At 51.8% G+C, this 14,839-nt stretch overlaps 1 protein-coding gene across 2 annotated transcripts in view; it reads left to right on the forward strand.

Annotated features, from left to right (window-relative positions):
• ADARB1 (adenosine deaminase RNA specific B1) overlaps positions 1-14,839 on the forward strand; it is a 137,221-nt gene that overhangs the window by 89,126 nt on the left and 33,256 nt on the right. For both annotated transcript variants that reach the window (XM_026491663.4, XM_026491744.4), the window contains exons 3-5: positions 5,411-5,485; positions 8,875-9,809; positions 13,392-13,506. In XM_026491663.4, the coding sequence (XP_026347448.1) occupies positions 5,458-5,485; positions 8,875-9,809; positions 13,392-13,506 (1,078 nt within the window). In that variant the 5' untranslated portion in view covers positions 5,411-5,457. The remainder of the gene's footprint in view (positions 1-5,410; positions 5,486-8,874; positions 9,810-13,391; positions 13,507-14,839) is intronic.

The following is a 14,839-nucleotide window of genomic DNA, read 5'->3' on the forward strand; positions in this document are numbered from 1 at the left end:
TGACAAGGATCCATTAACCCTGTTTCTGTGGCTCTATTTCTAGGTTCTCTGTTCTGTTCCATTATCTGTTCATCTGTTCCTTTTCCAAGGGTATTATTTTGTTTATGTAATAGTGAAAGCAAAATACAAATCATGGGGGCGCCTGGGTGGCACAGCGGTTAAGCTTCTGCCTTCGGCTCAGGGCGTGATCCCGGCGTTATGGGATCGAGCCCCACATCAGGCTCCTCCGCTGGGAGCCTGCTTCTTCCTCTCCCACTCCCCCCTGCTTGTGTTCCCTCTCTCGCTGGCTGTCTCTATCTCTGTCGAATAAATAAATAAAATCTTAAAAAAAAATACAAATCATGAGGTTTATTCTCTAAAGGTGCTAGATGAAGGTGTTGAATTTCAGATTATTTTCCTTCAAATGATAAAAGAATTTTACATTTCAGTTACTTTTATTAAATAAATCATCATTTGCTATTTTTGTTATGGCTGTAAAATTAATCTAGACTTTAACAAGTCACTTGATTTATAGTAAAGTATCAACACAAATAATCTCCATTTAAACACTTCTCTTCTTAAAAATTTGCAGTGTGTGGCTGTTAAAAATAAATCCCGTAGCAGTCACAAATCATATGTAAAACTTTTCTTAAAACCATTCTGTTTTGAGAATAAAATGGATAAAATCCAATAATTGCTAGTAATTTTAACCAAGTTTACTCCTTATCTTAAGCACTTTTTAATCTATACCTTTTTAGTGAATTCCTAATGATAGAATTTTTAGCAACACAATAGAAAATATTTAAGTTCTGACACAGTTTTAAAATAAGTAAGTCATGTCCTTTATATTTCATTCCAGAATCTCTTTTCACTAAGGGAGGGGCGGGCATGAAAGGGTAGGAACGTGTACAGCTTCGCTCTCCAAGGTGGAGGGAAAAGGGCACCGTGGAAGTTACGCTCTTTTACGACAGATAAACATCTACAAAGGTACAAATAATGACCACCGTCCACTTAAAACGAAAACACTGCCAGTTGAATGGTGTCATTTGCAATCAGTTCTTCCATGTGGTCACCCAGTGTCCAGTGCGATGTGTTAGGAAGTGCACGTCCCTGACCCGGGGCACCCCTGTGTCCACACAGCAGACTTCTAGGTGTGCTTGCTACAGCTCCGTCTCCACAGCTGTCCCACCGCTGGTCAGTCTGCGAGCCGCGCACCTTGTGTTGGGTGGTAGCGCTCCACCGTGTCCAGTCTGGGAGGGCCAGCCCTGCTCATTGCTGCTCTCGTTCAGTTTCGGGACTGTTCACGTGGCTCATTTCTCCACGTAAACTTTCGAACCAGCTTGCCTAGTTCTCCTAAACAAAGGGGAGTTGGACTCCTAACTGGTCGGAGTTGGACTTAAACCCAGGTCTTCCGATGCCAACATGAAGGGTCTTTTCACACTCCGGTGCCCCCAGTTTAGCTTACTTCCTACTGCATTGGGGAAATTATTTGAATATTGCTGTCAAAGAAAGCTTTTCTTTAGTTGGCTGTTCCTGGAATTTTGTTGGATATGGGATTTTTTTGCGGGGTTTTAGTTCTTACTTGTTTATAGTTGAGGCCATAGGAAGTGCTTTCCTGAATGAAAGAGAAATGGTTAGTGCAGTGCTCTGCACTGCTTCGTTCATTGTTTTGCTGTGTTATAACCTTTGCTAGCAGAGTCGGCATTTGTAGAAGCTGAAAATGTTGGCTTCTGCTCTGCAAGAGAGTTCTGGCTTCCATTCTTAATATGCATGTACCCACACGCCACCGTGCTCAGCCTGATTAGTTTCCACTGTGAGACATTTTCTGTGTCCTTTTTTAGAATTTTAATATGTAAGAGCAGGTAAACAAGGTGAGCTCTACGAGTCAGGTGACCTGTGCTAGAGCCAGGCACGTCCTGGGGCTCAGACTCACCGTCATTATCATTGCAAGCGTGTTCTTCCTCGGCCCAGACCTCCGGAGAAGCCAGCCTTCTCAGCGCACCGGCTGGTGGTTCATTACCTAGTGTGCCTTGTGTCTACTTTCAATTTAACTTTTTATTTTCAAATCATGTCACTTCACATGCAGCCAGAAGAGATAACAGGAGAACCTGTGCTTGCTTTACACAGTGTGCCGTTACAACAGGGGTGCCGACCTCCATGCAGTCAAGCTCCAGGACGTTCCAGCGCCGTAGGGATCCCTCCCGTTGCCCTTTCATAGCCACACCCACATCTTCCCCCAGCCCTGGTAACCACTCATCTCTTCTCCATTTTACAGTTTTCTCACTTCCACGATGTTTTGTACCAGTGGACTGTACATTGGTCCATACAAAGGACCATGAGATTGGGGTTTTTATCACTCATTCTGATTCTCTGGAAATCCGTCCAGGTTGTTGTGTGCATCAGTAGTTTGTTCCTTTTTATTACCACAGGTGTTCCATGGTGCGGTTGGACCACATTTTAGTCAATCATTCCCCCGTTGAAGGGTATCTGGGTTTTTCCCAGTTTTGGGTTATTGTGAATAAAGTTGCTGTAAACACTTATGTACATTTAAAAACAATTTTTTGTGATCTGCATGTCTGTCCCTCGCCAATTCCACACCGTCCTGATGACGAAAGCTGTTTAGTAAGTGCTTTATGACGGCTGCTTGAAACTCTGCCTCCAGTGAGTCTAACTTCTCTGGGTGGCGTCTCCTGGCTGTATGTTTTCATTCAGTTGGGATCTTCGTGGCTCTCAATATGATGAATGATTTTGATCAAAACCTGAGCATACTGTGTCACAGGACCCTGAATCTTACTTACCCTTGTGTCCTACTGACTGTGCGTCGCACCGCTCTCTGTGGTGGGGTCCAGGTTCCCACCGGGCCACTGCTGCCAGCTCACAGGTGTGCGCCTCTTCCGTGGTCTCCTGACAGCCCCAGTGGGGATGACATGGGCACCTCGGCACCTCGTGACAGGCTCCCCGAGTGTCCCCCTGACTCTGCGCTGCAGCTGGGAGGGTGGCATCCGGCTGCAGTCGGGCGGTCCCCTCCATCGGTTGCCCGTGTGGCTGGCAGGTCCCTCTCTTGGACTTTGGCCGAAAGAGCTGTTCTTGTGTTGTTTGTGTCTGTGCCCGCTGTTGCTGCCCGGCGTCTTCAGCTCCCTGGCTGGGATAATGATGCGAAAGGAGACGCAGGGCACTTGCGGCCATGCACTCCCAGGCCCCCAGGGGCCTGCCTTCTTCCCTCACCCTTCAGAGCCCTTCTGATGTTTGCTGTATGTGTAGTAGTTTGGGTTTCTCTGAAGTGCTTTGTGATTGCCTGTCTCGCACCAGCTCTGCGCTTTCCTCTCTGCCACCTGAGTCCTGGCTTCAGGGTGTGCCCCTGCTGGCCCGCCCTCCAGGCTCCGATTAGCACCCAAGCACCCATCGTCCCACCGACGGACTCCTCAGAGCACCTGTGTCTCACCGTGGGCGTGTGGGACTTCTACACTCATGACCACGTCTTCCCTCCCACTTCGGACCTCAAGGAAGTTACTTTTTTATTTAAACTTTCCATAATGGGAATGTTAAACATGCAAATGCAGATTTACAAATGAACTCCACATGCCCATCAGCCAGCATGAGCATACCAACCTTGACCCCTCTGTTTCATCCAGACAGCATCTGCTTTCCCCCCATCATGCTGGGTTGGTTTATAAGACTAAATCCCAGATGTTATGATTTCATCTTTACATACTTCAGTATGTGTCACTAATATTTAAGTACTATTTCCACACCTAAAATGATGAACAATTCCTTAATTTAATCAGCTATTTAGATAATATTTATTTTTTTTAAAGTATGTATTTATTTGAGAGAGAGAGAGTGGGCACAAGTGCAGTGGGGGAGGGGCAGAGGGAGGGAGAGAGAATCCCAAGCAGACTCCCCACTGAGCATGGAGCCTGACACAGGGCTTAATCTCATCACCCTGAGATCATGACCAGAGACAAAACCAAGAGTCAGATGCTTAACCACTTGAGCCGCCCAGGTGCCCCTTGAATAAAGGATTCTAAATAGAAACTCATTTAACTTTTAGCAACTAATTTGCCATGTATACATTGAGAGTCAATATTGTTAACAAATGATTGTGATAAAAACTATATACGTTTTAGATAGATGAGAGAGATTTATTACATATGCATGACTTAGCACGTCTTAGTTACCATTTTCCTAAAAGCACTGAATTTGCCTTTCAGGGACTTATAAATTTCGTTTGTACACAAAGCAAGTGTGGCTGCATTTGTAATCTTCTCCTTGCTTCCGGTGCGATGGGGTCCTTTTTTCCAGCTTATGTATTAGTACAGTCTTGGAGAGTACAGCCACAGTGTTTAGGAAGAAGCGACCATTAAATTTGTTAATAATTAGAAAATTGGAGTCGTCGTTCTTTGGGGATTTCCTGTGGTTTCTCCTGCCAACAAGACAAGACGTCCTACACTGCGAAGGCTTTCGATCCGATTGGGGTAGTTGCTTGCTCTTTAGCTGCATCCACACAAGACGCTGTTTTGGATGAAGAAGAGCAGCAAGGAGCAATCCCGGGTGTTCTTGCTCCGCGCCTTTAGTCGGTAACCCAGACCAGAGTCCTGCGAGCAGTCCTGGCTGTTCTTGCTCCACGCCTTTAGTCGGTAACCCAGACCAGAGTCCTGCGAGCAGTCCCGGGTGTTCTTGCTCCGCGCCTTCAGTCGGTAACCCAGACCAGAGTCCTGCGAGCAGTCCCGGCTGTTCTTGCTCCGCGCCTTCAGTCGGTAACGCAGACCAGAGTCCTGCGTGCAGTCCCGGCTGTTCTTGCTCCGCGCCTTCAGTCGGTAACCCAGACCAGAGTCCTGCGAGCAGTCCCGGCTGTTCTTGCTCCGCGCCTTTAGTCGGTAACCCAGACCAGAGTCCTGCGAGCAGTCCCGGCTGTTCTTGCTCCGCGCCTTTAGTCGGTAACCCAGACCAGAGTCCTGCGCGCAGTCCCGGCTGTTCTTGCTCCGCACCTTTAGTTTGTAACCCAGACCAGAGTCCTGCGAGCAGTGATCAAATGGCAGGTGGGCTGGCGTGTGGGTGGCTCCATCGTCTTCTGTCATGACTTGCGTCTTGGTCCCGTCCAGTGGGAGAGCTCTCTCTGAGACATCCTTGTCCTCACTGTCCTCCAGGGCCCAGCCCCTGCCACAGGGCTGCCCTCCTCAGAGTGGCACTTGAGTCACAGGGTGGACCCTTCCCCCTTGTGCCATCCATCCTGACAGCGCAGCCCTGGTTGGCGGTCCTTCGGTGTCCTGGGCCGTGCAGATGTTCTGTCCCGACATCAGACCTAACCATCCTTGTTTCATGACTTTCTTCTTTAGTTTGCAGTAATGTCCTACTCGCTCCCACGGAGCAGGCTGACCTCATCTGCTCATGTGACGGGCGCCCTGAACGTTGTTTTCTTGCTGTCTTTCAGACAGAAACCGTCTCCGCCAGTCAAGAAGCCCTCAGAAGTACTTTGCCATGGATACAGAAGATGAAGAAAACATGAGTAAGACCTGGCCTATCGTGTAGCACCACGTAGCTAAGTCTCCGTTAAAACCTTTGTGTTCTTGTCAGTCTTTCTAATGAGACTAATTTGGGGAAAGTGATTTTTTCCTACAGTATTTCCTATACCATTAACAGTGACATGTTTTAAATTTCTGATGTATTCTCTACAGTAGGTGTTGGGACTTGCTGTGTGCATTTTCCTACAGCCGTGTGTCTGGACTGTCCGTCACTCTCGGGCCACCGTGTGTGTTCCTGGAGGAAAACACATGCCTCCAGACGCATTTGCCACAGAGCTGCATGGTTTCATGTGATGTCACAGCGTGGTCTCCTACTGGTGACCAGATTTTCATCTGCGCAAATCTAAAATACCCTTCAAGGTTGATTTAAGTACTTGGTCATTTGGGATAACACTACCTAAATTTTCCCCTGTAAATACGGTGGATTCTCCCTGTGCTGTGAGGGAAGGGGGCTCCCAGGAGGCTGCTGATCTTGTTTCTAAGACTTCAACAAGCCTTTGAGCTGCTGTGGAGCAGAGCTCACTGCTGGGCCCGTTCTGTGTCCTACACTGTCCTCTCAGGCACACAGCTTCCCTCCTGCAGCGGTGTTCTCTGGGAAAAGAAGTTCCCCGAACATCTGTCCTCTGTTTTATCTTTAGTTCCCGATAGCCGTGCATTTGAGTAAGGTTTAAAGGCTCCCACAGTAGTTGGGAGCTTTTAGTGGGGAAATTACAACAAAGCACGATTTTTCTGATGTATGTATACGTGTACATTCTCACTTGTCTGTGTTCGGTGCTTCCCATGGAAGAACACGCAGGTCTAAATGATGAGTGACATCATATTGAGAGCGGTCAGCCATCACTAGAGGAGAGTTCAGTCCATCTCCCTGTGACTTCCCCCAAAACCGACCAGCTGAGGCCTTGCCCTTGGGCTTGTCTGCCACCGAGCACCCAGCAGCTCACTGGCAGAGCCCTGCTGCCCCGCGGGCTGCTCCACGGGCTCTGCTGTGGGGAACGTGCAGTGGGCCGGCCTTTGTTACACAGACCGCACAGCAAGTATTCTCTTTGGTGGTCGGCGGCTTGAGAAAGCACGAGCAGGGCTGTAGCTCTTCTGCTTCCTGCAGGCTGCTGTCCCTGCCAGAGCCTCCTTGGGAGGTCAGTTCCACTCGCCACGGCCACTTTTGCCCATGCGCTCCCCCATTTGGGCACTGTGTGAGCACCTGCCCCCCAAGCCTCCTTTTTCAGGACTGTGGGCTCTCGTCCGTGGCAGCCGTCCCTGGGTTTGGGTGGAAAGTTCACGGTGTGTAGACCCTGTGGTTCCTCACCAAGATAAAGGGATCTTCTGAGTGATTCTGCGGGAAGATGAATGCTGGTTCCACAGCTGCCAGTAGCGGGCAGTCCTAGAGCTTCTGTCGTTTCAGAGACAATGGAAGGTTTTACCAGGTTGCATTCACATTTGTGCAATAAAGCAGCATGCCCTGTGTGTTTGCGAGCTGTGGCAGTGGGGCCTCTCTCTAATCCTAACATTGATTTGCTTTACGTGGTAGCCCTTGTGATTAGATGCAAGCTGGGCAGTGTCTGAGCACTCCAGAAGCGAAGACAACCTGGAGCTGGTGTGAACTGTTTTCCTTGCAGTCTCGGGATCACTGTCACCCCAGTGCCGCTTAGCTTTATTTCCCAGAGCACAGCCTTTGTCTCCAAGTCTGTGTGTGCATGGTGGCAGGTGTGCACGGCGGACGTGGCCTGACCCTCCGTGCTGGGGATCTTCTCTGGCACCAGTGTCAGGGCGTAGGGGGTCGTGCAGCGTGTGCCGCTCTCACTCATGTGTTAACCTAAATTCTGTCTTGCTCTGCCCTTTAACCTTTGTTTCCTTTGAGCACCGAAAGGAGTAACCTATCGAGCTTTTGCTGGAGGATGTTATAAATGAAAATTTAGTGTCCATTCCATCAGCTTTGTCAACTGGGAGAAGTGGTGTGTGTGGGAGCCCCGGGGAGTATTTGACTTGGGCAGAGAGCCATCAGAAGTGCCTCCCCTCTGCCTCGGCACAGACGCTGTTTCCCGGGGGCCGTGCTTCAGTAGGCTTAGTCTTTACATCTCAGCCCTGGAAGTTTGAGAACTTGAACTTTGGGGATTGGCGGCCGTCAGCCCAGACTTTCTGTCCCGTTTAGCCTCCCGTGTCCACAGAGCTGTCCGTTTGCTCAGCCAGCGTCACGAGCGTCTATGTGTAGATGCCGTAGCAGAGGGACTCTAGGGCCGCCCCATCCGGGACACTTGTCAACCGCTCGCGCCTGCACCGGTTACTCTGCCTACTAACCGTAGATGCCTGAAAGCCGGTCACAGGTCTCAGAGCATGGTCCCGCCGATGGTGCTGCAGAGCCCTGTGCTCACCACTCCCACGCTTCATGCGACAGACAGCCTGTGGAAACCAACCAGGAAGACAAGGAATTTTTTTCTCTTTTTTTTAAAAAGTTTGATAAACTTACAAGGAAGAGTGAATACTTTTTTTATTTCCCTTTTTGAAATTAAAATCTTATGTATTTTGCCATGAACTTTTAGAGTTTTAAAATTGTCTTCATTAATTGTCAATAGAAACTACCTTTAGAAGGTGGGATAACCAAATTATTCTGTAAATCTATCAAATATTTGTTTAAAAAAATAAAATTGCTGGCTTTGCTTAGAAGGTTAAGAAGTCGTAACCTGTTTGGAGCTTCAATTTTGTCCTTTTTGGACGTATTTTTTTCCCTATCATGGAATGTACTAAGGATTCGGAGGTGATCAGTCCCCATGTAGCATGAAAACAGTGTAAGCATGTGTTAGAAGTGAAGCCGCATCCTTCAGAAATAGCCTCCCTAGTCCCGAGCAAGTCCCATGATCTACAAGGCGTTCCCTGAGATTGATTCATGGACTAGACCAAGTAACTGCACACATTGATTTGAATAGTCAGACCCTGAAGGCTGGCTAGCTTGTGAATGCCTGTTTTAAATCCTGTTCCCTCTTCTGGGAGATGCTGCCATCCAGAGCCTGAGAGCCCGAGAGCAGGACCATCAGAGAGGAGGGGGCATGTGTCAGCACTGACAGGAAGTTTTCAGGATTAGGTTATCATCCCACGTTTTGATTAGCTTGGATAGAGCTGCTCTAGATGCTTCAGAATGTTCTTGTAGGAAAAATTTATTTAAAAGATTCACCTTTTAATGCAAAAGCAGCTGGTGATACTAACTAGAAGTGGTGTCTAGGAGATAGTTCTTGGGTGGAATGGGGCACACACAACAAGGGGCAGAATGTATAAGCACACATCACTTAACCAGTTACAAAGAGAGATAAAGGAATCTATAAATTTTGCATTTACAAGATCCTGCAACGAAGGCGTTGTAAGTTACTCTTTCTGGGCACCGCAGGTTCGAGCAGCACAGATGTTAAGGAAAGCTGCAGTCTGGACAGCGTGCCCCCCAAGGACGGCAGTGCCCCTGGGCCTGGCGAGGGCGCCCCGCTCTCCAACGGGGGCAGCGGTGGTGCCAGCCGGAAGCGGCCCCTGGAGGAGGGCAGCAATGGCCACGCCAAGTTCCGCCTGAAGAAGAGGAGGCGGCCGCCGGGGCCCGCGCTGCCGAAGAATGCACTGATGCAGCTGAACGAGATCAAGCCCGGCCTGCAGTACGCGCTGCTGTCCCAGACGGGGCCGGTGCACGCGCCCTTGTTCGTCATGTCCGTTGAAGTTAACGGGCAGGTGTTCGAGGGCTCCGGCCCCACCAAGAAGAAGGCCAAGCTGCACGCCGCTGAGAAGGCCCTGCGGTCTTTCGTTCAGTTCCCCAACGCCTCCGAGGCTCACCTGGCCATGGGGAGGACCCTGTCGGCCAACACGGACTTCACGTCCGACCAGGCTGACTTCCCCGACACGCTCTTCAACGGTTTTGAGACCCCAGACAGGTCGGAAATGCCCTTCTACCTGGGCTCCAATGGGGACGACTCCTTCAGCTCCAGCGGGGACCTCAGCTTGGCGGCGTCCCCGGCGCCCGCCAGCCTGGCGCAGCCTCCCCTCCCCGGCCCTCTGCCGTTCCCGCCACCGAGCGGGAAGAATCCCGTGATGATCCTGAACGAGCTGCGGCCGGGGCTCAAGTACGACTTCCTATCGGAGAGCGGGGAGAGCCACGCCAAGAGCTTCGTCATGTCCGTGGTGGTGGACGGCCAGTTCTTCGAGGGCTCAGGCAGGAACAAAAAGCTTGCCAAGGCCCGGGCTGCGCAGTCCGCCCTGGCGACCATTTTTAATTTGCACTTGGATCAAACACCGTCTCGCCAGCCCATCCCCAGCGAGGGCCTTCAGTTACATTTACCGCAGGTGAGGAAACTTGCTGTTGCCGGAAACGGTGGCCATGTCTAGACAGTGCTTTCAGACAGGGCTTCATTCTCCTGGTCGCTGTTGATGTCCCATCTGAACGTCACCGGTAAGTCTGGCTCTGGGCGGTCCTGCCCTGCCCGTGTGGGTCATGCTGGGCAGCCAGTCCGCGGCCATCACGTCTGGGCGGGACACATGAAGCCCCATCCCCCAGAGCAGTGCTGTCAGCGGCCTCCAGGCCAAGCCCTGCCCCATGTCCCATGGCAGCCTGTGGCTCCCTTCCCACACAGTCCCCCTCCCCCCATCCCGCAGCAGCCTGTGGTGGGAGCAGCTCAGCGGTGTTTCCCACAGTCTCACCAGGGAATCCTGAGCACAGAAGGGAGTCCGGCCAGCTGGCAGCTGAAACCCTAGTGTGGGTAGGGGTGGGTGTTTCACAGCTCCAGCAGGACTGAGGGCTGAGGGGCCGGCCAGGCCGAGGGTCGCCCCACAACAGGCATGAGCTTCTGGAGGGGCAGAGGGGTGAGGGACGGAAGGGGACCCTTCAGCGGCACTCAAGGTGCCCGGGAACCTGTACCTGGAATGTCCTAGGTGGGGTCCATGTGGGCGGCCCCTCTTGTTTGGTCTTGAAAGACCCTCCCCCATAAGACCAGGGTGAAGGTAGGAAGGATTTCGGGGTGGGCTCATGGCTTACACGCGAAAGGGGGAGCACGAAGGGGGAGATAACGTGTAGCTGGCGCCTCTAAATCCTACAACTCTTTGATTATGCGTTGCTTCTCTTCTTGGAAATCCAGTTTTTTTCTGGCCACGTGTAAAAATTATTCTTTTTGAGAGAAATTCTGACCACCCTTTTCTATTCCTTTTTGTCAAAACATTATTGATGTTGAAGATAAATTATGTACCGGTGTGATCAGAAAAAAATGTAGGGACTCCAGGTCGCTAGATGGGACAGCTCGTATTTCTTCTAGAAGAATCCGGAGTGTCACAGCTTGTCTGGTGCCTTGGAACACAATTAGGGTAACCTCTCTGTGCTATTGCCTGAGGTGACCAGTACTTTTCTATTTTAGAAGAAGAAACTATTTTATTTTGCCTAAAGCAGCCAAACACGGCATCAGTATAAAGTAGCATTTTCGAAATATCCTACAGGTATTTAATGAACCAAATAATCATGTCCTGTATTAACCTCTTATGAACATTTTTCAGAGGAGTATTAGTTCATTTATCATTTCACACATCTGTGGCACTGGTTCCCTAGAGACTTTTTATTTTCGGGTTTCCTGTTTGTTGCAGTATATTCCAGCCTGAGTTCGAGGCAGTGTCTGGTGCCACCGGACTTCCCTTAACATCAGCAGAGTCGTGTGTGAGATGATTGGAATTCCGTCAAACGCTGGGAACCCCTGATGCCTGGGTTTTGCAGGGTGGAGGGGTCACACCGTGGCAGGGAGGCAGGCAGAGGTCCCGGTCTGTGCCTGTACTTCCGCGGGAGCAGAGACCAGAGCTCTGCTGGGGGCCTCACCGGGAGGGGCATCCGGGAATCCCACCCAAAGGAGAGGGGTAGGCAGGCAGGGGTCATCTCAGCCCTGCCCCAGGCCTCTTGCTTGAGTTCTGGGGGCGCCTGGAGCTAGTTTCTGAATGTTTGTGACAGTAGAGCGGTGTGTCCCTGTGTCTGTCACTGTGCTCCCACCGTGGTGTCTCTGGAGCCCCCACGGGAGCTCAGGATATGACCACACTTTCCTTGGAGGACCTACGGCGGCCTTTGCAGAATGAGCCCTTGCAGCTTGGTTTCTGGGCCCCACGGCCTTTGCAGTGGAAGTCCCCAGGTGTACCCTCTGGGGTGGTGTGAGCATCCTCACCACTTGCCTGGAGTAGCCCTTGAGTCTCTGGTCTTGGAACTTCTCGCCTTCATTGTGTTCATGGTGGCGTTGCAGGGTTTAAAGCCAGACGTCGTGGGCCACGTGAGGCGTGCAGAGCCCTCCGTCAGTGTTGGACCCTTTTAGAGCGGCAGAACTGGGCCGTCAGCCCAGAGCCCAGCTTTGAGCCGGGGCCCCTCAGCTCCTGGGCGCTGTTGCAGGGAAGGAGTGCTGCCTGGGGCGGGGGGGGCATGGGCGTGACTCTCGTTGTTACGTCTGCCCCCAACACGTAGAGAGAGAGTCACTTCCTTACCTGGAGGAAGGAGATTGTAATCTCTGTGAGGGATGGAGGAACTGTCTGGGTGCTGAAATGCCTGCCTCTGACCAGTGAGTGTCCACGTAAGGGCCTGACCTTCATCTGAGTGTCTCCGAGCTCGGTGGTTTGGAGCTAGACCTAACCCTTGATGAAACACAAGCTTTTCTTTTCTGTGGCTTATCCTTGACCTCTCTTGAGATTTTTTTCTCTTATGTAAATTGGAACACGTGGTCCTTCGTCTTTGATCCCCTCTGCACCGTGTCGCCTGCACCCACGTATGTGGCACTGACACCCCTGCCTGGAGTGCAGGGGGGCCTGTCGTCCCACGTCTTCTGTCCATGCTCCCCACCCCCTGCTTGAGCACAGTCTTCTGGGGCTCCTTGGTACTTACTGAGGCAACGGCAGGAGGAAGAAATCCTAGTGACTTTTGTTTTTTTTCAAAATAAGTCATCATTTAGGATGAGGGATGTTTCTGTCCATTTGGGGAGTGTTTTATTACAGGCTAAACTGGGGACACTAGACGTAGCTGATTGTCAAGAAAGTGTGAGATTGGGAGGACGCAGCTCTTCACACATACCTCCCGTGAGGCATCATTTCCCAAAAGCACTTGTATCCAAGATAAATTGTAAGCTGTGAAAATAAGACAGTGGCCACAACCAGACAGATGTGTTTGCTCCTGGGAAGCGCAGGCTGTCTGGTCTGGCCGTGTACCAGCCACACTGAACCCCTTCCCCAGACAGCGTGGCCGTCAGTGCTGTCTGGTATGGATGGGGTCTACGGCAGAGGCCCGTGCCAGCTCCCGGTGCTGCTTCCTGGGCTGTGGTGAGCCCAGCTGTGCAGCTCTTCACGCTGCCCCTTCCCTTGCCCTGATGTTTTGGGTCACACTCGAGGGGCATGTTCTCTGGCCTGGCCAGCCCCCGAGCGGACGGCCACCCTCCTGTGGTCAGGAAAAGGAGCACTTTCACTTCCTTCAAAAGCCCTGTCACTCCGGGGAGTGTGGCCTTGGAGGCTAGGAGAGCCGGGTGCAGAGTCATGGGGGGGTGCAAGGCAGGTGGCCAGGGGAAGCCACTCTGGCTGGTCTCTGCCTCAGCTTCCTCGTCCAGGGGGAGGGCCGTGGTAATGGGAGGACCAGAGGGGTGGCACGGGCTCTGGACTGTCCCTGTCCGTGAGACTCTTGAAGGATTCCAGCCAGAGCCTCGAATGCTCCTGGGGCCTCTGTTTCCAAGGAATGTTTTGGAGAAAAAAAAAAAAAGCATGCACACATGCACACACACACACACACTCAAAAATGCGTTTGCCAGATTTGCCTGCGTGGTTTTCCAGCAGAGAAGCCATGTGTAAGGCCACTCTGAAGGGTCAGCCTTGTTGGTGTGCACGGGGCAGGTGCAGACCGCACCCCTGACTCCCTGCTGTGGTCCTCAGGTGTTAGCTGATGCCGTGGCCCGCCTGGTGCTGGATAAGTTTGGGGATCTGACGGACAACTTCTCCTCTCCTCACGCACGCAGGAAAGTTCTTGCCGGCATCGTCATGACAACAGGTAAAATGTTGGTGTTGCGCTTCACCCTGCCTCGCTTCACACCTAACGGAGAGGGGCCGTGCTCTCAGGCCTCAACCATCTCTGCGACACTGATGGGGCCGTTTTCCTAATCCTTCAGAATCCCTGCCGTGTGCAAACATAGGAACTGCACATGTTCATTTCTTTAACCTAGGTTTTCTTATTTGGAGAAAGCATACTCTATTAATATCTGATTCCTACAATCACATGTGAGTGGTTTTGATTGACTCTGGACAAGTGCAGCAAAATGGCACCTCCCCCTTCCTGCTTCGTTTGCAAGTGAGACGCATTTGACTTATCAACCAGTGGTGACGCTGCCAGCTAGTTTCTGTGGGACTTCTGTGCGGGAGACAGGCAGCTCTAGAGAGAACAGAAAATGCACAGGTAAAAAGCACCCTTAAGGATAGCAGAAGGAGCCCTATTAAATTTACCCAGAAGTTGCCACCAGCTCAAGGAACCTCCAAGTTCATTCCTGCACCCCAGGGGTGAGGACGCAAAGCAGCCTCCGCCCGTGGACCGCTCCCAGGAATAGGAGGCCACAGCGGTGGCCCAGGTCTGGATCCCTGCTCCTGTGGGTCCCTCTGCCCTGGGGCCTCCACTCAGCCCCCCGCTGGCTCTCTGAGCCTGGACGGCCATGTGCAGAAAGCACTCTAAGGCTGGAGAGCGAGCTAGCGAGCTAGGAATGCTTTATCCGTCTACACCTGCCAGCCAGGGAGAAAACCCCAGTCCTCTGTGTGGGCGAATGCACCGTCCCGAGGTAGCACTCTATCCTATCATGGGCAGGACGTGATTCCATGATCCTCAGCATTGACCTACCCCTTGATGGCTGAGGAAACCTGAGTGCTGTTTTAATTACGGCTTTTTCTTGCATGATGTCTTCACTTTGGCGCAGCTGAGGGTGTGTCTGTGGTAGGAGGAAGTGCTCTGGACGTTGCCTTGGCTCTCAGTGTAATTCTGGTGTTCCGTGCCTGTGTTCTCCCCGCTCCCTCTCTTTGCTGCTGTTTTTCACATGACGAAAGGCGAATGCTTCGGCTCCTGGAATGACGTGTCCCTGGGTGACGTTCTGTGTCTCGCCTGCAGCAGGAGTGAGTGACTGCTGGGTCGCTCCATGCAGCTCTTCTCACCCGCTCAGAGGGGCAGACTCCTGGGCGTGTCGCACCCTGCTGTGCATCTCACTTGGGACCTCTGCTCGTGCCCTCGGTGTGCCCTGCAGGTAGCGCCACGCAGCCCGTGGCACGTGGCCCTGACATCAGAGGGCCGGGTGCAGCTTGGGCTCCCACTGGTTGAATGACCTCGGGCAGGCCGTGACCCCTCT

Source organism: Ursus arctos, unplaced genomic scaffold, assembly GCF_023065955.2.
Source record: "Ursus arctos isolate Adak ecotype North America unplaced genomic scaffold, UrsArc2.0 scaffold_4, whole genome shotgun sequence".
NCBI lineage: Eukaryota > Metazoa > Chordata > Mammalia > Carnivora > Ursidae > Ursus > Ursus arctos.